General features: G+C 39.4%; 1 protein-coding gene and 2 long non-coding RNA genes across 5 annotated transcripts; all 3 read right to left on the bottom strand.

Moving 5' to 3' along the window:
- Positions 1-513: 513 nt before the first annotated feature.
- On the bottom strand, positions 514-9,815 carry LOC143419498 (patatin-like phospholipase domain-containing protein 7). 3 transcript variants are annotated; one of them, XR_013099493.1, is made up of 5 exons: positions 8,569-8,736; positions 6,272-6,449; positions 5,967-6,115; positions 3,652-3,743; positions 514-3,566 (listed from the first exon to the last, which is right to left on the bottom strand). XR_013099493.1 is itself a non-coding variant. In XM_076886405.1 (5 exons), the coding sequence occupies exons 3-5, from the start codon at positions 6,354-6,356 to the stop codon at positions 1,775-1,777; spliced, it is 396 nt and encodes a 131-aa protein (XP_076742520.1). In that variant the 5' UTR covers positions 6,357-6,449; positions 8,569-8,737; positions 8,993-9,815; the 3' UTR covers positions 514-1,774. The 3 variants fall into 3 exon arrangements, 1 of the variants encoding a protein (XP_076742520.1); XM_076886405.1 differs by lacking the exon at positions 3,652-3,743 and adding an exon at positions 8,993-9,815 and having other exon boundaries at positions 514-1,936; positions 8,569-8,737; XR_013099492.1 differs by having other exon boundaries at positions 3,652-6,115.
- Positions 9,816-16,298: 6,483 nt separating this feature from the next.
- LOC143419701 (uncharacterized) lies at positions 16,299-16,867 on the bottom strand. Its single transcript, XR_013099714.1, has 3 exons — positions 16,816-16,867; positions 16,571-16,702; positions 16,299-16,381 (listed from the first exon to the last, which is right to left on the bottom strand). It is a non-coding gene; the product is annotated as an uncharacterized LOC143419701 (long non-coding RNA).
- Positions 16,868-19,167: 2,300 nt separating this feature from the next.
- On the bottom strand, positions 19,168-19,852 carry LOC112435125 (uncharacterized). Its single transcript, XR_003024437.2, has 4 exons — positions 19,797-19,852; positions 19,631-19,696; positions 19,448-19,524; positions 19,168-19,318 (listed from the first exon to the last, which is right to left on the bottom strand). It is a non-coding gene; the product is annotated as an uncharacterized LOC112435125 (long non-coding RNA).
- Between the last annotated feature and the right edge of the window lie 5,696 nt (positions 19,853-25,548).

Genomic DNA, 25,548 nt, shown 5'->3' with positions numbered 1-25,548 from the left:
TTCTACTTGTGATTCCTCATTTCAGGTATCAGCAATACTGTTAAGACTAGCTGCAAGTAATTCAATCAAATCATTTAATAAAGAATTGAAGTTCAAAGAACAGAGGTAAATATTGAAATTCCAAAGGAAAACAACAGAATTTGTGAAAATTGAGTGTGCTGATTTGTTTAGGTCATCTGTTAAAAAAAAAACTTTGTCAGGCAAAGATCTCAGAAATTGACATTCAAATTTGTGAACAACATCCCCAAACTGTTTGTGTGTCAAGAGAGAGGATGGAAAAAGATATGTTGTAATTTGGTCCCTTCGGCTGTATAAAATCAAGCTGAAATTTCACAAATAAAAATAAAAGCAAATATGCAGTTTTCACCTTTGGTCCAAGGGATGTTCCACTGATGATGACTCAAATTCAATTTCAATTCAATTCAATTCAATTTTATTTATATAGCGCCAAATCACAACAAAAGTCGCCTCAAGGCGCTTCATAGATACAGAGAAAAACCCAACAATCATATGACCCCCTATGAGCAAGCACTTTGGCGACAGTGGGAAGGAAAAACTCCCTTTTAACAGGAAGAAACCTCCGGCAGAACCAGGCTCAGGGAGGGGCGGCCATCTGCTGCGACCGGTTGGGGTGAGAGAAGGAAGACAGGATAAAGACATGCTGTGGAAGAGAGACAGAGGTTAATAACAGATATGATTCAATGCAGAGAGGTCTGTTAATACATAGTGAGTGAGAAAGGTGACTGGAAAGGAAAAACTCAATGCATCATGGGAATCCCCCGGCAGCCTACATCTATTGCAGCATAACTAAGGGAGGATTCAGGGTCACCTGGTCCAGCCCTAACTATATGCTTTAGAAAAAAGGAAAGTTTTAAGCCTAATCTTAAAAGTAGAGATAGTGTCTGTCTCCCGAATCCAAACTGGAAGTTGGTTCCACAGAAGAGGGGCCTGAAAACTGAAGGCTCTCCCTCCCATTCTACTTTTAAATACTCTAGGAACAACAAGTAGGCCTGCAGAGTGAGAGCGAAGTGCTCTAATAGGGTGATATGGTACTACAAGGTCATTAAGATAAGATGGGGCCTGATTATTTAAGACCTTGTATGTGAGGAGCAGGATTTTGAATTCAAATGAAGCTATAAGAAATAATCCATATCAATATGTGAAATGATTGGGCATGCAGCTGCTCTATTAACAACATGTAGGTTTGAAATTCATACTACAGATTTTTTTTTCTAAAGGTCTGATCATTTGATGTCACAGAAGACAAAATGACTAGTTTTGCAGGTAGAGTCTGGTCTTTCACACTGGAGGGTAAAATGTATTAAAGACAGAATGTTTCCATTGTGCTAACCTGTTTAAGAAACTTTAAGTACGCCACCATTCACAAAAGTATACAATGTTCTCAAGCCCCAACTTCTAAATGATATCACTTTAGTTGAACTAGGTGCCCCTGCAATGGCTTCCAATTAATTTCAAAATTTTAATGATATTAATCACTTTTAAAGCATGAACTGGCCAGACTCCAGTATGAACCTCAATCTGACTTTGAATAGTAGCCAGCAGGATGGTCTGATTTCCCAAGAAGTGATTTATGAAAATCCTTTTACCGAGAGGACTGATCAAGTGTGTTGTCATTGTAAGCCAGACAAACCTTTGCAATAATGGAAATTTGTGTTGCAAAACAATACAATTAATTATAATGGATCCTGAAAAGCCTGTTTTAGACACGAGTAAAAAACAAATTCCTCACTGTGGTTGCTTGCTCTTCTTCTCTTTAAAGAGAGCCCACAGTTTCTAATCTTACTACCACAAGTTCGCACCGTGTCAGCCGTCTCCTCCCCTTCGGTGTGCTCTCCATAGCGACTATACGTCTCCATGTCAGAGAGAGCACTCTCCAGTGCATCCTCTTCATAGTCAGTGTGGTAGTCGGATTCTTCTGATGCAAGGAAAGAGTGGGGGACAGGAAGCACACTGTGGGTGAATAAACTGGAATATTTGGAGTGTAGAATGGTGACAAATACACGTGGGTGTGCAGGTGCATAAGTCAGAACATTAGAAATGTCATGCAGGGTGGACTTTGATGACAAATGCATTATAAATAGAGAGAACAGGAATAAAAACAAGTTTGAAGCTATTTGAGAAATCTACAACTGTTCTTATGCTTAAAAAATTATTGTCTTTGAATACGCTTCCAAACTGTGTGCAAAGCATGCCGGCTGCAAGAAACACTATAATGGAGTTGTCCTGATCTAGATTGCTGTGTGTTGGAAATTACAGCAAAGTATAATGGAAACTAACTGCATGAAAAAAAAATCTGCTGCAGACTTTTGTGCAATTTCAGCTTTTCAGTGAAGCACATCTGGTTTTGCCTTTTTTAAAAGCTCGGCTAGTCCCAAAACCTTGGTTATGTTTTTAAGTCTTGATCTGCATTTTGTGCATCCACACAAATAAATAGTATCAAATGTATCACAGAAGGAGAAGCATTGCATCCCCTGGTTGTTGTACTCTCCAGTAGCATCTGAAAATAGAAATGCATTCATTAACTGTGTGGGATGCCTATTGTTTAAAAGAATGAGAACAGAAGCCATTTAGTCTTAAACATTACGGTCTCAGATCTGCAATCATAAAAGTGGCTCCATCCTGTTTTCAGCAATTGTTCTGTTGCCTTTGTTGTTTGTTATCAGGGAGGGGGAGGTTGCCAGTGTGAGTCCTGCTGTTTTACCCTTCATCCTTGTGTTGTTGCTCAATCTGGGAGTAAATAACTCATCTGTCTCCATCGTTCTCGTCATCTCTTGGTTAGGAGGCGTTTTGTCTTTCTGTGACATTGCTTGGAACAAATCTGGTACACAAAAATCTATTTTTGTGTACGTTAAGAGCAAACAATTTCATCCTTTTTATTTTTATTGTTATTACTTTATCAGCAAAAGGGGCTGAAGGCCTGAGGTTCAGCTAAAAATACTCTATTATCTATATATTATATTATATTGTTTTTAAGGGATTTGTAATATGAGCAATTATAAATTCATTTTTTGTCAATACAGTAGATTTCAGGCATGTGAGACTTGAATGTGGCTACTTACTAATATTTCAGTAATTCCACAGTAGGTTTTTCCCTCCATTGTTATTACTGAGTTACACTCATCAGCCTTAAATTTACAGCATTTAATATTTTGCTTATTAATTAAATGTCCAACTTGATTATTTTTGGCACAGAAGACACTACTGCAATTTTCTTCAGCATATATACGTCCAAACAGGAACTGAACTACTGTGAAAATGTCGTTAAATGTCTGGGGCTTTTTAAAGCTCTGACTTGTGTAAAGCTCTGCAGTAATAAATATTGCGTGTACTTTGAACTTAGAGCAGCATGACTACCTGGTATACCAATAAGTGGTACAAATTACTTGCTATCGAAGGCCGGAGGCCAGTACGAGGTTGCAGACCCAAAAGCAGACTCAATGCGAAATTGGTTCTTAACAAGACTTTATTTAAACAGACTGAACGAGATATGTATGTATATACAGAAGGTGGAGAGAGGAGCGGAGCGGGATCTCTGAAGGAGAGCTCTGAAACAGAGGAAAGGGCAGTTAATATCAGAATGGTGATGCAGAGAACTATAGGTGAGTAAAGATATGGCGGATGTTTCCCTACCTGCAAAAAAAGAGGTGAGAAGCTTCGTGGAGAGTATCAGAGTGAGTGTCCAGGCTGGATTGAGGAGCGAGTGAGTGTGTTGAAGATCAGACCTTGAATTCCAAGGGAGTCCAGCACAGTGTTGGTCAAGTTACTTGAAAAAAGTAATCAGTAACTAATTACTGATTACTTCCCCCATAAAGTAATCCTGTTACTTTACTGATTACTTATTTTCAAAAGTAATTAATTACTTAGTTACTTTTTAAAAACACGATTTACAACCTGTATAGGTGATAAAGCGATAGATCTTTCAGCCCAATTCCACTTTTTCTGCATAATCCATCATACAAAATGTAATCAAATGGAAAAGTCTCTTTTTAAAACTTTTATAGTTTTATTAATTTTAATCTTTTAACTTTATGCATCAAGCAAAAATTTAATTATATGCAACATTCTCTGACTGGAAGAAATTTGTTTAATATTTAAACCTATTTTCTGCACATTCCAGCACATAAAATATTTTTTTTTGTGTTTACACTCAGTCTTTCAAATAGATGCAAGTAAAACACAGCAGAAAATAAATAACATCAAAGACTCAGCCGTCCTTTTGCTCTATTTTCACCTGTAAAGCAGGAGTTGGGTAGGCGGAGGTTTACCCTGGTGCAGGTGTGCCGCGGCGGTCAGTGGAAGGATACGGCAGTTTCTCTGTGAATTTCCCATTATGTCGTAGCGCACTCAGTGCTTACTTGGAAGTTTAGGGTTTTTTTTCGCTGTAAAAAGATGTTTTCTTCCCACGCACAATGCTAATGGACGCTAATGTTTTTGTCACTTTTTATGGAATCAAACTTAAAGTAAGGCCACACTTTAATATTAGATATTAAGATATTAATAATATCTCATGGTTAAATGCAGAGAGGTCTATTAACACATATTGAGTGAAAAAAGGTGACTAAAGAAGAAACACTGAGTGCATCATGGGAATCCCCCAGCAGCCTAGACCTATTGCAGGATAACTAAGAGAGTATTCAGGGTCACCTGCTCCAACCCTAACTATATGCTTTATCAAAAAGTACAATTTTAAGCCTACTCTGTTAGGGGCCTGGATCGTTGACCCAGTGGTTTTGTGTTTTTGGTTTTTTGATTTGGTTTATTATATTTTTAGCTTTCTTTGTCTATTGGGTTGTAGGGTTATTCTGAGTTTGGGTTCTCTGTGTGGTTTATGTTACAGTTTTAGTCTTTTGGCTTCTGTCTGTGTTCCTTAGTTGCTGTCTCCCCTGTCTGCTGTATCCCCTTGTCAAGTTCGCATCTGCTTCCTGTTTTACTTTGAAGTCTGTGTCTCAGGCTACTGTGTCGGTTTATGCCCTCTCTCATTAGCCCTGATTTGCCCCAGCAGTGTTTTCCCTTCTGTCTCTCATTCACTAATTGCTCCCTCTGTGTATTTAAGCCCTGTGTTTAAAAAAGGCCTTTCAGGTGTTTTTAGGACATCCTGATAATAACGAATTATAGTAGTCCAGCCTAGAAGTAATAAACACATTAACTCGTTTTTCAGCATCATGCAGATTCTTCAGTGTTACTGAAAACCAAAGTAATGCCATCCCGAGTAAGCATGTAATTAGATTTTCAGGGCCGAGTACAATAAACTCTATCTGCATGTGTGTTATCTTGGTTTATGGATAGATAAATGTGGGTGTCATCTGCATATCAGTGAAAATGTATTCTATGCCTTCTAATGATGCTGCCTAAGGGAAGCATGCATAATATAAACAGAATTGGTCGTAGCACTGAACCCTGTCAACTCCATAATTAACCTTAGTGTGTGACTCCCCATTTACATGAACAAATTGGAGTCTGTTAGAAAGATATTACACAGTACATTTAATACCTATAGCATGCTCTAATTGCTGTAATGAAATATTATAGATAACAGCACCAAACTCTGCACTGAGGTCTAGCAGGACACTCACAGAAATGAGTCCACTGTCAGAGGCCATAAGAAGATCATTTGTGGCCTTCACTAAAGCTGTTTCTGTACTCCGATGAGCTCTGAAACCTGACTGAAACATTTGAAATAAACCACTCCTCTGCAGGTGATCCATTAGCTGTTTTACAATTACTCTTTTAAGAATTTTTGGGATAAAAAGGAAGGTTGGAGATTGGCCTACAATTAGCTAATACACCTAGAGATCGCTTTTTAATAATGTTTTAGCTACTGCCACCTGTGGAAATTAACTTATAAATCACTGAAATGATTTCCAAAAATATCCTGATTTATATTGATAGAATTAAAAACATTGCTGCACAGCATGGTGTGTCTTTACTCCTAATCAATCCATCACCTTAACCTTCTCAGCAAGGGGGTTAAGGCGTTTCCATAGCAGCCACCAGCCCGAGAGTGAGTCGCTGTAATTAGTGAGATTGGTTTCATCCCGGCTGCCCACATCAATAGCTATTGCCACTTTGGCCCCCATGGAGCGCGCAACATCAGCTGGGAGAATCAGGGGAAGAAGACATCAAGACAAACAGCATACAGTACTGGTAAAATTAAAAATATATTGCTATAAGCAAACAGCTGAGCAACTACATCAAAGTGCGGCTACTTTTAATACTTAATAAGGGAAGGTACAAACTGAATGTAACAAACCAGGCAGGTTGTTGATATAGCCTCCATCCATCAGCAGGTGTCCATCTTTTGGGTGACACAGACGAAGGTGAAATCCATGTTGCATGACCCAGTTTCAGGCAAGTGTTAGCTGTCACATAAGGGGCCTCAGTACATGTTTGACCAATCCATGGACTGTAGGGTGCCCAGGGTACTGTGGCTGCAAAACAAGGCAAGATCATCACTCTGAGCACAGCCTGATCTTGAGGTCAATTCGCTGTGATGTTGACTGCGGAGGAACACTGTGATGTGTAACACAATCACCTCTGAATGATCCAGACCAGCAAACTGCTTAAAGTTCTGCTCTCTTCCTCACACCCCTCCTCTCTTTCACAACAGCCATTCTTCTTCTGTATCCCCAAGAGTCAGTACAAGCCATTCACAGCTTGTCTAACCATTGAACCCCTTGGCAGAACTATTATTCAACAACATAATGATGTGAAGTTATTACATCAAAAAATGCTTGCTCTAAGAAGACTGTTGCCTGATAAGACACCTGATAATTGCTGTCATGTACTGAACAAGAGCTCAGTTAAAGGGGGAGGGGGGGTGTGCATGTGTGTGTGTGTGTAATACTTATACTAGTAATATTAATAAGTCCATGACTTCATGTAATCAAGTTGACCTCACTGCATTAAGTGAATCAAAACTGTAGGTTCCTGTTATTATATTCATCATTGTACAGATAAATGAGTCCCAAATGATTAAAATATTTTTTTGAGAATTATTTTAAACAAAAATACCAACTCGGTTCTTGAATGAGAGCATGTTTTTCTACTTTATACATGAAATACATGTCATGAGCACTATACCAAACATCAATTTGCTCTCAAAAATCGCCTCAGTTCTCTGAGGGACAGATTACACAAGCGGACTGCACCATTTTAAAAACTCCTTTGACGTTACGGTCCATGATTATGTCATTGTCCAACATAATCCTTTCAGATTTATCAGCTGCACATTCATTGAACAAATCTCCTGGTCAATCACATCCCTAATGCGTTATGTCACAAAGAAAAGGCTGATGATGTTTGACTATCAGAGTCTCAGACTAGCCCATCTGCCACCATCTCTGTTTTTTTTATTCCATGTTCTTTAATATAGCAAAACGTTTAAGCAAGTATTATTATTGAGTGGCAGGAGGATCCCACAGTCACCCCCTCTGATGCTTGATGTCACATTGCCTGTAAGAGCTTTCGTTTCTCTAAAAAAAAAAGGCTCAGCACTGCATGAATTACAGTCTATCAGTGCTTTAAAGGTTTCTTTTAAAAAGCTCATTGTTTTGAGGTTCTTCTCCACATGGACCGCTTTCCTGCATGAAGTCAAAGATGGTTCAGAAATGACTTGGAGAAAAACAGAAACCAGAAAGCTTCCAGTACCAAACTTGCCAATTTCACACAGAACTGGTTTTATTAAACTGCAGAATCTTTGTTAACTAAGTTATTTACCCTGTTTTTTTAAATTTGCTGGCAGAGGTCACAAATTATTATTTAATTTATTAATAAAAACTAATGACAGTGTGAACATGCCTTGATTTTTAAACTAACTAGATAGTACTGGTAAGTCCCTGTGAATGCAAAGCACTGGATTTAGGTTAAAAATATTTTGGGGTGTTTTTGCATCGCAGGTACAGCAGTAAAATATCAGACTAATTAACTAATGAATTATCAATAAATTAGTAATAAAATGAGGTTCATGCACTGTACATTGTGGACAAGAGATATTTTATTTTGTATTCTTATGGTCACAGTTATAATCAGAACTATCATTGATCAATCATTTAGCATTGTCGAATCAGTTGACAGAATAATCTTTGAATTATATCTATGTTAATCCGAGCAAATATTAATGTATACAGATTATCATCACTTTAATCAGTCTATTGTTGTTCTGTATCATTCTTTCTATCTGCTTAAGCTGTTGCACATCCTTGTATCCACTCGAACTTGTGGGTCCAGCAGGGCCTTGGTCCATCCACTTGCACATATTCAGGCGCATAACAACATGCACATAGTTATGTAAAACACGCACGTACACACACACACTTATTAAGGACAGGGAGGTCGTCTCAGGACAGTCTCTCTGATAGATACACTATCACAAAACTGCACAACATAATACACACTTGTTTGTCTCTAAAGTAGCAGTTGATGTCTATATAAGGAGAACTTTTTGAGTGTGGGGAACTGTTAAAAACAAATGTTGGATTTGAAAGTGTAGCTCTAACAGCTCCTAGTAATACACCTCTCTCTTCTCCTGGGAACCAGTGAACACCTCACCTCCCCTACAGTAGGGTCCTGCTCGCCTAATCCCACAATAATGATGCAGTCAGCCTGGCGGATGCACCTCTGTGTCCACGGGGTCAGTGTGTAGTCAGTCTGGTAAAGAACTATGCGATGGATGTCTTCTTGTTGGCCCAGCCAGCTGGACAGACGGTACTCATGGACACTAAAGAGGAAAGGAGTCCATTAATGACAGGCAGCATTGCTTTGCTGGCAGCATCCAAGACATCCATTTTCCTCTTGTGCCAATAGAGCAAATTTTAGCAGAATTTAATGAGCGTGAAAGACAAAGCACAAAGAAAATAAAAACCAACAGAAAGCAGTAAGACACTGAAAAATACTCATTTTATTTGAGGTTTGAATAAGAGAAGATTGAACCAGCAAAATTGCATAAAATGTTTGAATATGGCACAAAACATACCTGAGTCATTCCTACTATTCGGTGCCATTTCAGTGTGATCACTCTTCATCAAAAAATACAAAATTTTGAATTATTTTAACATTTCATCTAAAAGAGGGATTTTCAACCTATAAGAAAAATGTATTGGTCCAGCTAAGGATATTATATTATAATATTTTTTAAAATCAAAGTCTTTACCCATGACGTGCCAAATGTCCACCCTGTTACAGGACATTCAATTTTCTATTAATAACTGTTTTGAATACACAGTTATAGTAATATTTACATTTTCTAAAAGCTACAATGTCCCTTTTTAAAATCTGCAAGGAAATTTCATGTTACAGTGCATAGCAATAACAGGGGTGACGGTAACAGGGGGGAGATTTTATGCTAAACTTAGCCATTACTACTAGTATGATGAACAACAAGCTAGTACATGGTGACCACTAAGAACCCTTTTTAACATGTTTATTAGCCATATTATAAAAATTACAAAAAAAAAATTGTTTCCACTATTAATAAGCGTAACAGGTTGGACGTGTTATGCTTTGCCACATTACAAAATCTTGCTAAAACATTGAAAAAAGGGTTGATTAAAGAGTGGTACTTACTCGTCTTCTTCTTGAAAGTTTTCCCTCCAAAATATGTTACATCCGGGAGTGTCATGTGACTAAAAGAATAATCAGGTGATGTGTTCTATGGAATTCTTATCAGAGTAACAGGGGTGACAGTTGATTCAGGGACACAACATTTTTTAAAGATTTTAAGTATTAAACATGCATTAATAATAAAAAAGAACATTTGATGAGGAACATTAGAAATAAGCCAATCCAGAAATGATGAAAAATTTTGATTTTTTTTTTTTTTTTTTTAAGTTATATTTGTAACTGAAGTCGAGCAAGCATGACTGGGGACATAGTACTTTAGTGACTTGTGCTAAAATAAAAGTAATTTACTTTTAATGTATTTATCCTGTGTATATATCAATGTGTTCTATGGTAGAGGGGGGTTAAACATACAAGAAAATGGTTTAGAAATAAGCATTAGACAAGTTTTACACTAAATATACCATATTATGTCATTAGGACTCAAATGGCACCGAATAGTAAGAATGACCCACCTGTCAAGTGCAGCAGCTCCAAGACGCTGTTTGATAATACCACTTGTCAGTAGAAGAGTAGGACCTTTATGTGAGAGATGATAGATTACACCCATGAATGTCTACTTCAAGGAGGTGTTACGTCCAGGTTACAGACAGCTGAAAGTGATTTGATTGTTCAGGTGCATCTCAGATCTTTTAAAGTCAAACATCCACCACATTGTGAAGCATTGGTGAAAGGATTTTATGTGATACATTATAATAAAGCAAGGAAAGGTACTACACTGAAAACACTCATTTAAACCTTCTAACTGTTTGTAATCTCTAAAGTCCTCCTCCTTATATGGTCAATCCCTAAAGCCCTTAATGCTCATTAAAGTGAAAATCTAATTCCTTAATTTGGTGTTAATTTGTCTGTACTGTCTTATTTAACCAAAATCAAATGAGCATCTGTCCTGAAGGCTCAGTTCCAGTTCAAATTAGGGTGCAAACAGGAATCCATAATACTTAAGGAGAGAGTATTTCCGTCATGGATAGGGCTGCCACAAACGATTATTTTGATAGTCGACTAGTCACCGATTATTTATGCGATTAGTCGACTAATCAGATCATCATCCACTGGACGTAAAACTACAGCTTATTGCACCAGCAGCATCTGCTCTTATATAACTATCATTAGCTTACAGCTTTAAGCTTTTAAGGTGCTAACTAAAAATAAAGACAAGATGATAGTTTATTAAATTTTAATGAAATTTGCAGATTGTTTCGGTGAAGTTTAATAAACTCCTTGCTATCTAAAATATAACAGGACAACGGAGTATATTTTCCAGCATCTCACACTTCTGATAATCAGCTGTCTGCTTGACGTTTATTCAGCTGTGTAAAAACTATCCGGTTGTTCAGTCTGACGTCACTAGCCGTGTCTGGGTCTAAACTCCGCTGCAGGTCCATATATCAAACGATCACTATGGCATTACTGAGAGTTGAAAAACTGTCTAAAGTCTTTCATCTTTAATAAAATGATCAGCGTTCTGCTCTACCAGGTGTAACAATTGAGTTTAGCATCCAGGCATCCATGAAAACGGAATTTATGACATTTAACGGAGTTAGAAGTTAGCAGGGAGTTAGCTCGCTAGCTTCCATCTAAATACAATATAGCATGTCCTGACTGCGGGGTTTTGGAAACAAATTCAAACGTACAGCTCTGCTATCACTTCCAGCATAAATGAAGACAGAAAACTAAACAGCAGTGACGTTTGTAGGGTTACTGAAGTTGGGCTAGCTGGTATATAATGATTTGCTACGTGACCGCTAGCGAAATAGCTATGTTAGCATAATATAAACAAGCTAACTTTTTTTCCACTCGATAAAAGTTAACGTGAGTTTTCTCGGTGGTCAGAAACAAATGTAATCGCATGGCAGGATGCTGTAAAAGGACCAAACTTCAGCCAGGAGAACAACTGAGATAATCCATCCACAATACGAGGTTAGTCATTCATATACTGCTGCATGGGCTGGGCTGTAGTTACATCCTAAGGTTTTAAAAACTGAGCTTAAATAAATGATTAGTGGTAATAAAAGCCGAGGGAGGTCAACAGGGATCACTGACTGTTTTAGGAGCTTTTTGAGATTAAATAGAAGAAAATACATAACATTAAACATGTTAACAACACAAAAGCCATATTAAACGCAGACTACTTTAGGCCCGGAAGTAGGATTCGTCGCGTCATCACTGAACAACCGGATAACTTTAATCTCAGACAAACTGATTTACTCAGGAACAAATAAAATACAAAAAAAAAAAAAGCCAAACAATAACATTTTTAATTTATCTAAGTGACTCATATATTTAACCTGAGTAGCGAAAGACGGCGGTGGGTTTGAAAACAATTTGCCGGGAGTCCGGTGTTCTCACCGCGCTAGTGACCTTGCCCCCGGCTAGCTATTGAGCTAGTGGGTAACAGACGTCTCCGAAAACGTCGGAGCGCTTTTGAAAATATGTGGTGTCCTGATAAACTGATCCGATATTTGAGGTTTACACAGCTACATTCTCGCCTGAAAATATATTAAACGTTTATTTTGTGACCCAGAAAGAATAATAAGAGTAATATTAAAACTAACTAGCTGCCGCCATTGTTGGAAACTAAGCTGGGCCGCGCTATGAATTCTGGGACACAGCTGCTTCTTCTTCTTCTTCTTCTTCTTCGGGCTTTAACAGCAGCTGGCATCCTTGTACATGCAGTGCTGCCATCTTCTGTTTCAGTCCGTTATTACACTCTTAAATCCTGCTACTTATTCCTGCGTCTTTTGGGATCTTACAAAGCTTCAAACGACGCGTCGACTATTAAATCAGTCGTCGACGATTTTGATAGTCGACGTAATCGTGACTAGTCGACAAATCGTGCCAGCCCTAGTCATGGAAGACAGACAGCACATCTAATCCTGTCTCCATGCCTTGATAAGAAGTTTTGGAAAATGATAACAGAGTAGAGCTCTTATGTTTAACTCTCATGCCCTCCTCTTCTTTTTAGTCAGAATTTTGAAATCCGACGTCATCCATACTCTGTTGATGCATTTTACAGCTTTTCGACACCTTCGTGGACAAAAATGCACACATATAAAATCTGCCATAAAATCCTTATACAACAATTTTTTCTGCTTTTTTTTTTTTATAAACACACACACACGCACAGACTGCTCAGAGACACACTTTCATCCACATCCACCCCACCCTCTGAAGTGTGGATGGAGTGCCCCCCATAGCCAGCAGTCAACCTCTGCCCAGACCACCAGCCAATCCCGAGACCAGGTAGGATGTACGATGGGGGGGTGGGCGGTGCTCATCGACGCCTCCTCCCACAACACCTCCAGTGTCTAAGGTGCATGTAAGGTCAACCCACCAAAGACCAGCACCCATCATTTCTACCGAAAAGGGTAGTCCAGCTGTTCCACTCAGGCTTCTTGGTTAAAAAAAAAAGAGAATCAAAGTAATCATGTGTGTATGTGTGTGTGTGTGTGTGTAAAGGCATGGGTCTGCGTGGCATTGTTGCAGTCTCTCATCCTCATTTTTCCAACCATGTTTCATGACATCACATACAGAGGGTTTATAGTGTACAACATACATATTACAGTGGCACATCATATATGACTAAATGCATTTTACTTTAAGATTTTCAAGAAAAGCTCACTTACAAGTACGTAATTCAAGTTAATTAATTTTGAGTCTTGCTAGTCCACAGACCTACTGATGCAGTAAGTGTGTGTGTGTGTGGGGGGGGGGGGGGGGGGGGGGGGCTAAGAATAACCTCTACCCTTCTACCCTTCATCTAAAACTGACGTCAACACGGCCATACTAAATTTGTCTCACAATCTTATTGCCACTATTACAGAAGCTCCAATGACAGCTTTTCTCCTCCAGGTAACAGTAACCATAGCATCCATTAACCCAGGTATTATTAGAAGCATTGTGACAGGAACCAGTCACGCCAGCCAACAGGGAGGTGGGTGAGTGAAACCAAGTGACTTTGCTTTACACAGGTTGAAAATACCATTTTAGAGTTTAATATGAAAAAAACTTAGCTGTCCTGTTAAAATATTTAGAAGATACTTTAGAATCAGATTTGATCAATATCATCATGTTTGTATAGAAATTGGCCATAAACTCATTCTGAATATTTTCCATTTAATTGCATTTATCTCTTTATTATATTGTTTTGATTTTATACTCTTTTTAATTTTCAGACCCAACACTTTTGAGTATTACACGTTAAAATGTTTTACAACAAAGTAAACGCAGTTGAGTTATTCATGTTCTTTAGGCTTTGTTACTAAGCACAATCAATAGGAAATGCATGCTACATACACCATGTTACCATAAATATTCACTCAACCATCTGAATAATTAAGCTCAGGTGTTCCAATCACTTCCATGGACACAAATGTATAAAAATCAAACACCTATCCATGCAAACTGCTTCTACAAACATCTGTGAAAGAATGGGTATCTCTCAGGAGCTCATTGAATTCCAGCATGTTACAGTGATAGGATGCCACTTATGTTAGTTCAGTCATGAAATTTCCTCACTACCAAATATTGCACAGACAAATATTAGTGTTATTATACAAAGTGGAAGTGACTGGGAAGAACAGCAACTCGAACTGCCACGAAAACCACAAAACAGGGTCAGTGGATGTTGAGGTGTATAGTATGCAGAGGTTGCCAAATTTCTGCAAAGTCAGTTGCTACAGGCCTTCAAATTTCATGTGGCCTTCAGATTATCTCAAGAACAGTGCATAGCAAACTTCATGCAATGAGTTTCCAAGGCCGAGCAACTGCATCTAAGCATTACATCACCAAGCACGATGTAACGGATTGCCAACACTGGACTGTAGAGCAGTGGAGGGATGGAGGGAAGGGGGATTATAGCGAGGGATTGTTTTTCAGGAGTTGGACTCGGCCTTAATTCCAGTGAAAGGAACTCTTAATGCTTCAGCATGCTGAAGCATTTTGGACATTTTGCCCTCCACTGTCTGTATAGTGAAATACTTCATGCTCCCAACTTTGTGGCAATAGTTTGGGGATTGCCACTTCCTGTTCAAGCATGAAAGCTCACAAAGTAAGGTCACAAACACATGGATGAGCGAGTTTGGTGTGAAAGAACTTGAGTGGCTTACACAGAGTCCTGACCTCAACCTGACAGAACACCTAATTAGAGGAGAGACTGTGAGCCAGGTCACCTTACAAATCTGCTTCTGGAAGAATGTCCAAAAATTCCCATAAACACACTCCTAGACCTTGTGGAAAGCCTTCCCAGACAATTTGAAGCTGTTATAGATGCAAAGTGTGTACTGACATTTTAATAAACACTATGGATTCAGATTGGGATGTCACTCAACTTCCTGCATGTGAACACTATATTTTGCCAATGCAGTGTATAAACTCAACTGATAGGTTAATTTGTGTCAAAATAAAAACAAGTGTTCAAAGCGCTAAAATTGCAAGGATTAAAAATATAATTGGATAATTTCAGCAAGCTGTGTGTGTTGCATGCAAAAATTCAAACATAGCTCAAAACTGAATAAAACGTTATATATAAAAGCAAAAAACAAGAAACTCGAAGGGAGGTATTTTACTTGCAAAATTGGATCCAGTCAAATGGATCACAACACATGCAAAAACATCTAGTTATTAAGCAGGAAAACAACCCTAGACATACAAGGAATCTAGAGGGTTAGAGAATGAATGGCTTTACTGTCCATCTCAGTCACCTGATCCTATCCTAACGGAACTGCATACCACCTGCTAAAGACTAGACTGAAAACAGAGACCCCACAGCAACAAGAGCTGAAGGTGGCTGGGAGAAGATAATGGGGAAGGATAAAAAGGATCTGGTGGCATTAATGACTCAAAGACTTTAGGCACTCATTAACTGCAAATGACATTCTAAAACATCTACATAGATCTTGCTTTATTGATGTAAAACTAGACATACTGACCCTCTGGTGTGGCACATTTATGTAGCGTCAACCGCTTTAGCCATCTCCACATTATGTGTTTCAATATATTCAGGTTAATGTAAACTATCCTAATACTTAAAGGACTGGTAAATGAATTGATATACTGGATAACTCAACAGGGAATGAATATCTAATTTCCTTTTAATCAGATTAAAGGCCACTAAACAAAATGAGAAATGATTTAACTACTGTAGTGCGCACACCCACACTCCTCTGGCAGCCTGGCAAATGAATTTAGTGCATGCTTTTGACTAAATGCACTTGGAATTGTCCCAAAAAGAGCCCGAGACAAAGAGCATGAAGAAGATAAAATTATCTGGATTGTTTTTTATGCATATTCTATTTCAGCTGCCTTTTGGCTACATTTTTTGTTCTTTTTCCCCCCTTTGTTTAAATATATCCCAAGATGTACTGGTCTTAGTCTGTATTTACTGAAAGTAGAAAGTAGAACATACAGGAAATCCAGTCTCGTCAGCCATATGCAGTATACTGACAGCTAATAGGCAGTTCCATTTGTGATATTAACATTGTAATTTTTTTTTATATCTAACCTTTTAACAGGTTCTTATATGAAAACAAACAGCTAGTGTTGTTTGATACAACATGGATATTAATAGTCTTCCATCAACTCTTCCCCAGCTGTCTTCCCTCTGGCTGTCACTGTGCTTACCACTCCAATCAGGTCACCACGTCCGTACTCCCCTATCAACTCTTTCTTGCCATCCTCCTTCATGATTACTGAGTGCAGTCGACCACTCAGCACTATGAAAGTGCTGTCTGATTTCTCTCCCTGCCTGCAAAAAGAAAAGAAAATACAGATAACTTCAGTCTACTGCAAATTTGCAAACAACTCAATCACATTTCCAAATTCAGCTTCCCCTCCCTCGATTAGTATTTATTAACTTGTCCCACATGAACCAAGTAATGCCTGCAGTGTTACGAGTTGATTTCACACATGAGACACAAGGTCAGCAGAGGAATACCTGTAAACAGCCCTGCCAGCTTCGACAGCCATCCAGTCAAGAGCAAAGTCTATTTGCCTGACAAAAGATGACATCCTCTTCACCACAGCATGAGCAACATTCAGCACCACTTTGGGCTCCACTCGCATTATCCTAAGGAATAAAGAAGAATCCACAAAAGTAGAAGTAGCCATCTTTGTTTTCCCCTCCAACTCTACAGTGCTGAACATCACAACAGTGTGAGGATGTGTGTCCAGGTCACTCACTCATAAAAATGTGTTTTGGAAATAGAGAGGAAGCTGCAATCTCGCTGAGCTCAAAGGAGTCGAGCACTTTTGTACATAAACACCGAAGCGAGAGGAATTACTCACCACGGACATCGGGAGAAGTCACAGCACACGAGCAGGGAGCGAGCACACGAAGAATGATTATTGTGACAGATGATTATTTGCATCTTTTGTCAATAAACACACTTTATTCTACACAGGAAGTCCTGCTTTCATGCTCGGACTGGAATCAAAGGCAGTGAACGGGGAGTGTTTCTTCTGTGGGAAAAAAGGACATTATGCAGACTCATGCCCAGCTCGGCCAAAATAGCAGGCCCGTCGGTAAACGTAGGGATGCAGTTACCTTTGGTTAAACACACACATCCCACAGATAGATTGGTCCAAGAGTTGTATTGCGGGTTGGAGCTTGTGGTGCCATAAGAACTGTTTGCACTCAGCCACTCCCAGTGTCTCGCCATCCACTCCATCTGAACCAATCACAGTTCCTGATTTGTCCTCTGTGTCGTTGTATTTAGCAAGGACTGAGCTCTCTCCCTTCCTCCACATGGATCCTACGATTATAGAATAGACCTGCTTTCTGGCGCGCCTCTCACCACCAGTCACCTGTATAGTCTTTCCAAGCCAGAACAGGAGGCCATTGATTGATACATAACCAGTTCACTAGCTGCCAGAATAATCCGCCCCTCCAAGTCCCCACTTGGAATCTCTCTGTCCATGGATTGACTTTTGGGGGTTAAACAAAATCACTGTTACGAACAAGTACCCCCTGCCGTTGCTTTCTTCTGCCTTTGAACTGTTACAAGGGGCCACCATTTTTACTAAGCTTGAATTAAGAAATGCTTTTCATTTGGTCAGGATCAGGGAGGGAGATGAGTGTAAGACAGCATTAAATATGCACCTGGGACATTTTGAGTACCTGGTCATGCCTTTTGGCCTCACCAATGGTCCCACAGTTTTTCAGGCCCTAGTGAATGACGTGTTGAGAGATTTCATTAATCACTGTGTTTTTGTGTACCTGGATGACATTTTGATCTTTTGAAGTCCTTGGCAGACCACGAGGGACACGTCTGCCAGGTACTACAACAGTTGTTGGAGAACTGACTTTTTCGTCAAAGGAGAGAAATGTGAGTTCCACCTACAGTCGGTCGCTTTTCTTTTTCTTATTGTCGATCAAGGATAGCTGCGGGTGAACCTGGCAAAAATCAAGGCAGTGGTGGAATGGCTAGAGCCCAGGACCCGTAAACAGCTACAGAGGTTTTGGGGATTTGCTCATTTTTACATCCGCTTCATCCATGATTTCAGTTGCGTTGCTCTCCTCTTGACATGCTTATCCTCTCCCAAGGTCTCTTTCCAGTGGTCTCCAGTGGCGCAACAAGCATTCACCCAGCTCAAGCAGAAATTTGCCTCTACGCCCATCCTGATTCAACCAGACCTCTCTGAACCGTTCATAGTTGAAGTGGACGCTTCGGATTCAGGAGTTGGAGCTCTGTTGTCACAGCATTCCAGGGGTAAGCTTCATCCATGTGCTTTTTTGTCCTGTCGTCTCTCACAGGCTGAGCGGAATTACGATGTGGAGGACCGGGAGTTGCTGAGTTGCTGGCCATAAAGCTTGCATTGGAGGAATGGAGGCATATGGATGGACCACAAAAACCTTGAGTACTTGCAAGCAACCAAATGCCTCAACTCCCGTCAGGCAACACGGGCTCTGTCCTTTACTCAGTTCAACCTAACCATTCCTTACAGACCCAGCTCCCAAATGTGAAGCCACATGTGCCTTCCTCATCAGGTGAGACCTTGGAGAAGGCTATCCTGCACGCGGCCTGCATTATTGGGGCTCTTACATGGGAGACAGAGACCCTGAACAGAAACACTCAGCAGGACATCGCACGATATTGCAAAGTCTGTTCTGGTGGCCATCTCTTGCTTTGGATGTCCAGGATTTTGTTTGCCCTACCTGTGCACGGAATAAGACGTCCAACTCTTTGCCTGCTGGGTTTCTCAGGCCCCTACCTATCCCGAGGAGGCTCTGGTCGCACATCGCCCTGGAATTCATAACTGGACTGTAATCATTTTCAGGTAACACCACCATACTCACCGGTTTTCCAAGGCTGCACATTTTGTTGCTCTGCCCAAATTGCCCACCACTTTAGAGACGGTGAGACTGCTTACGGATCATGTGCTGCTCCGCCTTCATGGCATACCTCAAGACACTGTGTCCGATCAGGGTCCACAGTTCAAGTCACTTAACACTTAACATGTCACAAAAAGAAATTTAAACGGATCAGAACACTGACACCAGCTGAATTTTCTCCAATTAACCCCTCACCTGCAGCTGGATGAGTCCCAGCAGGTCTTTCTTAGCAGCTTGGAGGATTGCACTGCTTTTACCAAGATAGGTAGCATCAGCGTGCCCTCCACTGTCTGTATAGTGAAATACTTCAGATGGTGTGTGTTGCATTGTCACACTCTTCTTCAGACTAGACTACAAAGATAGGCACAGGAGAGAAACTACTATGGAGGAAGTAGGTAAGATGCAGCAGATACTGTGCTATTGTGTTACATTTACACACAAGACCTGTCACCACGCTTCAATGTAAAAAGCAGACCTTACTTTGTGAGTGATAGGACTTGACGGAGCCTCCTCAATGGTAACTCGAGCTCGTTCGCAGGCCATGCTCAGGTCATTACCTGTAACTCAGAAAACAAAGGATTAGGATAACGAGTACATCTGTGCAGGAAATTAATACAGCCATGTGGCATTTGATGATCGCTTATGTCCAAGGCAGTGACCCACCTGTGCATTCAGTGGGCATAGAGGTGGATCGCAGCTTCCTGGTTGAATGGCTGTCCTTTACACCATCTGTTTATTGCAAAGTCAAGTGCCAGTACTGGATCAGTTTCAATACAAGACAAAGCTGAAATTGAACGGCATGTAGTGCATGTTTGTGTGTGTGCTTGACCTGTCTCTGCAGTGTTTTCAGTGGTTCCGGCAAGTAACTCATCCTGGAAGTGGAGAATAATCTTTCAGTGATGAGTCAAATATGGACGGGATAGGTAATCTTCAAGGGTTTGCTGGCAATTACAACTGTGTAGCAGATATCAAGTTAAAATAATTTTAAATAATTTCTTTTAAAATATGCAACAGAGCTCTGTACAGATGAAGTATATTCCTCATCAACAGTTTACAGTCACCAATAATGTCACTACCACACATTCAACAATATTTTACTTTATGAATTAATCTGTTTAAGGCTAGTTTGAAATATAGAATAACTAAAATCTAAAGATTTTTAAAGTACATTGAAATATGGACTTTTTAAAAAATAAATTTCCTATCTCTAAATCAAAGATTAGATTTAATAATCATAAATCCAGAGGTAAGTCAGATATATATGTTACTGCTCCCTGTTTCTGTTGAAATGTTATTTTATGCATTTTCTATGATCTATGATGGACCAGGTTATATTGCTGTGCTTAATGTTGTGTGAAATTAGCCTGTGCGTGTGTGTGTGTGTGTGTGCGTGTGTGTGTTCTATGCCTGTTGATACACAAGCACATAACAAATCGAGTGACACAGTCATCGTGACCATGTGTATGCACATAAATACTGTAGGTGTGCACTAATTAAATCTCCTCCTACTGGATTGAAGAGCTCAGTTGTTAGGCCCAGATAGTTATGCAAAGCCAAAAAGGTGACTCTTTGGAGGTGCACCATAATTATCTGAAACAGGGGGGGGGGAAAACACACACACAAAAAACTCTGGCAGAATATACTAAATATCATGTTGTAGCTACATCCAAATTAGATGTTTAATTGGAGAAAAAACAAACACTACATCATGCAATCTGTTACCTGAATGACGCGTACAAGTGTCTCAGGACGACACAGTTTTATATGGAGCTGGATAACCCTGGCAAAATCGAAGATAAGAATCAGAGAAATCTCATCCACATCTTTCACAGCTATCTATTTGGAACTGTCCTCTAAGTAATAAATTGGGCTAAGGATACTTTCCCCAAGGTTTATTACGTGACCTGTACGTGTACCTGTGCTTGCAGCATTTTAAAGTGGCCTAAATAACTGTCAACACTTCAAAGCTCTATAACACAAGTGTGATAGTGTTTAAACGGTTTCTATGCAATGGCAACAAAGTAACAAGATATGAAAAAGTTATTCTATTGTAATAACTGATTTTTCTATACATTACATACGTGGTTTGAGTTCATTACTGCACAATCAGTTCCAAACAACATCAATCTGAGTGTGTGAAAAGGATGGCAATGATGTATTTTAAGAAGAGAAAAACAAAGTTGAAAAGATGCAGCTTTAAATAAACAAATTACAGCAAATACAAAGTACATTAATTTTGTTTCAGGGGCATGAAGGTAATGAATAAACAAATCACACTGACACAGACACTTCAGAAGGCAAATGAGGACATAACCTAGAGAGAAAAAACAGGAGCTCACAGTGATAGTGTCCAGAATACTGAGCAGGCTGTGGACGCTGTCTCCGGGGAGGACATCCTTCACCACTGATTCTGTGCCATCCTGCAATACAAAAAAGAAGAATACAGGACATGATGCCAACAAAATAATATTAATAAGGTAAAAATATTTCACACTGTCTAAACAAATCTGCAGACATCTAGTTGGATGAAAGCAGGAATTTAAGCAAGCCAACAACATATTGGGATGCCACTCACTTTTTGTGATGGCAAAAAATGAAGTAGTTACTAATTATTCTACTGCCCTCTTGTGTTCATACTTTATCATTAGACGTAAACACGGAAACTGGAAAATAGAAAAGAAGACTGAAAATGAATGTAAATTAAATTAGGTACAGTTTTCAGTTGACTTCGCATTACACTTATTAAATGACCAGTGGACACAGCTGTTGACATGGAAATACAATATAAAGCAATTAAGTTTCAAGATTAGCTTGAAGAGAGAGTCAGATGCAGATCATCATGTCATTTACATACAGTCCCGATCAAAAGTTTAAGACCACTTGAAAAATGGCAACAAAAAAATATATATATCATGTATTGCATGGTTGGATCTTAACAAGGTTCCAAGCAGAGCTTCAACATGCAACAAGAAGAAATGGGAGTGAGACAAATCATTTTTTACAGCATGTAATTTATTGAAAACAACGTTTAAACTGAAACAGGCTGTTTTACAGCTGATCAAAAGTTTAGGACCACACCTTCAAAAAAAACCCTGTAAACCCCACCAAAACAGAAATCAAACTTCCAAACATGAACTCAGTAATGAGTAGCTCCAAGTAGTAGAGTAGCACATTATTGTTGATCTCTTCAAAATGTTGTTGCAGCATGCTTGATTCAAGCATTTCCATGAGGTGAGTGGGAACATTTCTCCAAGTGGTGAAGACGGATGCACAAAGGGCACCTACTGTCTGAAACTGTTGTCCATTTTTATAAGCTTCCCTTGCCATCCATCCCCAAAGGTTCTTAATTGGGTTTAGATCAGGGGAACACAGAGGATGATCCAAAAGAGTGATGTTATTCTCCTGGAAGAAGTCCCTTGTCTGTGGGCATTATGTACTGAAAAACCCAGTCCTTACCAGACAGACGAGGTCCCTCAGTCTTGAGGGATGCTCTCTGCAACATCTGGACATTGCAAGCAGCCATTTGACGCCCCTGCACCTCCTGAGCTCCACTGAAGGAAACAGCACCTCAGACCATTATAGCGCCCCCTGCATCTCAGGTGGGATCTGTCATGACAGTAATGCTGAAAACCATCAGGACCATCAAGGTTAAATTTTATCTCATCAGAGAATAAAACTTTCTTCCACCTTTCCATGTCCCATGTTTGGTGCTCTGTTGAAAAGTCCAAACAGTTAGTTCTGTGGTTCAAGGAGATGAGACCTTTGAAGACGGGTTTTGTTTTTGAAGCCCTTCAGTCTCAGATGCTGCTAATGGTTATGGGGCTGCAGTCAGCACCAGTCACGGCATTCATTTGGGCCAAGGATTGTCCAGTGTCTTGACGGACACCCAATTGGATCCTCCAGCTGAGTGCTGGTGAAAGTTTTGGGGGTCTTCCACTTGACTTTTTTTGTTGTATAACCCTCAGGAACATTTAAGAAATTTCAAATGACTGCCTGACTGTGTCCCACCTCAGCAGTGATGGCGTGCTGTGAGAGACTCATTTCTTCTTGCTGCATGTTAAAGCTGTACTTCGAACTTTGTTAAGATCCAACCATGCAAAATATGATTTTTTTTGCCATTTTTTCAAGTGATCTTAAACGTCTGAAAAGCCTTAGTTTTTTTTAAAGAGACTCCCTTCAGGGATCTTGCAGGCTCTGGGGTCAAAATTACTTTTGAGATTATATATTTGATATTAAACATTAGCAATAAATTAAATACTGTGCATCTTTAACACAAAAATGCCTTTAACATGTTAAGTGCACTCAATTAATTCTTTCCAAATGTTAATTCATGACATCACAGTTTATTTATGACATAATAATTTATTGCATTAAGGTGTACATAGTTTGGATAGTATTTACTCGTACTATCATTGTCTACCATTAAAATTTACTTGGTGATGTGTGACAAGCAGAGGTGGCAAAAGTAAAGACATTCTGTACTTAAGTAGAAGTACAGATACTAGTGTTAAAAAAGCAGAGGTACTGATTCAACTTCTTTACTCAACTAAGTGAAAAAGTACTTGTTACCTAAACATGAGTCTAACTACTGTTTGTGTGTGTGTGTATGTCTCGACCTCAAAATGCACTCGGCCTCACCCCGCCTGTTGACGCTTCTGACCTTTTTCCAGACAGAAGCTCTCTGTGATAGGTGTAATAGTCTTAACTAAGAACATGTGTAATCTACTGAATAAATGCTTTGATGAAATGATAATTAATGTAATGGTAATGATGATGGTTATGAATAGTAGCAGTAAAATATTTCTAACCTGTTTATGCTGCACTAAACTCCATATTATTTTTATGTAACTTTTAAATTACACAGTCAACCTCAGTTTGTTTAGCAGCATGTTTCACAATATGAAAAAACATAATGCCACATGTACAGACCCAACATGTGAATTTTAAACATGAGTTCTCCAACGAGAAGACGCTATGGCACACGTTTTTGCCTCTTTCATTTATTTTTATGCCAGGTCCCCTGGTGATTGTAACACAAACAGGTTTGCCTTTCACGTGTTACTGTTTAGGCTCAAATCAGTTTGATGTTTGAAGGGCTGCACTGACCTGAAATGATAACATTCCTCAAATGTTAAGCCAAATGTAACAAGCCCGTTTTGAAAATGCAATTAGAAGGTACAGATATTTGTTCAAAATAGAGGGAGTAAAAGTAAAAACTTCTGGTGAACAGTGTGAGAAATATGCATAAAAAAAGAAAAGAAAGAAAGAAAGAAATTAGGAACCTTGCGCCTGCTGGCAATTTTCCATGAAGATGATTTGAAATTTCTAATTTTCTTTCTCTTTCTTCTCAGATATTAAGCTTCTGGATTCATTACCGATGGTTTGTCTAGCGGGCGCTCTTATGTGCAGCCACACAGTGGCACTGCTCTTCCAAATGACACATTACTCACCACTGACAGTGCCAGTTGTGGCCCCTGTGCATAGCTGCAGTGAATCTGAACAGCAATGGCACGATACAGGTCCCACACAATGGTAATTTAATTAAGGTTAAAGAACACTTTTTATGACTTTTTTCTGTCTCAGTTTCTCAGTGTGAACATACAGTATGGGTTACGCAAACACGCATCTCAATTTTAAAATCTCCACCACTTTATTAGGTATGACTGTGTCCACTGTACAGTAAGAAGCTATTTGCAGCCATCTCAGGTACACTACACTTGTGGCCTATTAAACAACTTTTTAAGCTTATTGTATTTCAAATTTGTCATTAAAATACTTTTTAAAAATATGATTGTTCTCTACAGAAATTGTCTCATGCAGTCCAAGTGAATCTGAAGATGGTCAGAAGCCACCAGAGCAGGGTGCAGAACAATTTTGCCGTACATGAATTTAACTACAATTTTCAGTCAATGTGTAACTGTTTAAACCGTCCATAAAATTACTACTGTTAATGGTGTCAAAAGCAAAAGGCAGACCTATCTACATCGCCTCCTCATTCACAAGACAGAGCCACAGAGGACGGAGATGGACACCAGATGCCTGAGGGGGTCAGTCATTTCAAAGGTTTCCAAAGAGGTTATGACGGGTATGCCACTGTGGTACATGGATTGATTTTAGAAATAACCACTTCCTATTTCAAAAAAATGATTGAAGCAAAAACTTAATATAAATTAGCACTTTATACACGCTATTATTAAACAATACAATCTGTACAATCGGTCCTGAGTGACTTAAAGCTGTCAGATTATACTGGAGCATCAGCAGTCTTTCACATGATTATTCTAGGGATATGATTGGCTGATTCTCCAAATGTGCACACTATGCAAATCGTACTGGGAGCCACCAACACACAGAAGCTTGTTGAGCTAATGATGTGCTCAAAAAGAGATCAAGGGTGACCTCTACTGTTTAAATTCAAGATGATGCATGATGAATATGTATTTTCAGCTCAAGACGCTATCCTGTCTTCTTTCTCCAACCCCTCCCTCGCAATCAAAGCAACCATAGCGCATGGAGCAAAGTTCTTAGTCTCAGGGGCATCTTTACACAGCCTGCACCTGGGGTCCTACCTGGTGTGATAG

Source organism: Maylandia zebra, linkage group LG7 (assembly GCF_041146795.1).
Source record: "Maylandia zebra isolate NMK-2024a linkage group LG7, Mzebra_GT3a, whole genome shotgun sequence".
Classification (NCBI taxonomy): Eukaryota; Metazoa; Chordata; class Actinopteri; order Cichliformes; family Cichlidae; genus Maylandia; species Maylandia zebra.
Note: the sequence above shows the minus strand (reverse complement) of the source record. Positions and strands in the feature narration are given on the sequence as shown.

Coding starts and splice junctions, on each gene's coding strand:
- LOC143419498 (XM_076886405.1), bottom strand. CDS start 6,356: ATGCAACATGGATTTCACCTTCGTCTGTGTCACCCAAAAGATGGACAC. Junction 6,116..6,271: donor CTATATCAACAACCTGCCTG/GTTTGTTACATT, acceptor TGATTCTCCCAG/CTGATGTTGCGCGCTCCATG. Junction 1,937..5,966: donor CCCTTGCTGAGAAGGTTAAG/GTGATGGATTGA, acceptor TCCTTGCATCAG/AAGAATCCGACTACCACACT.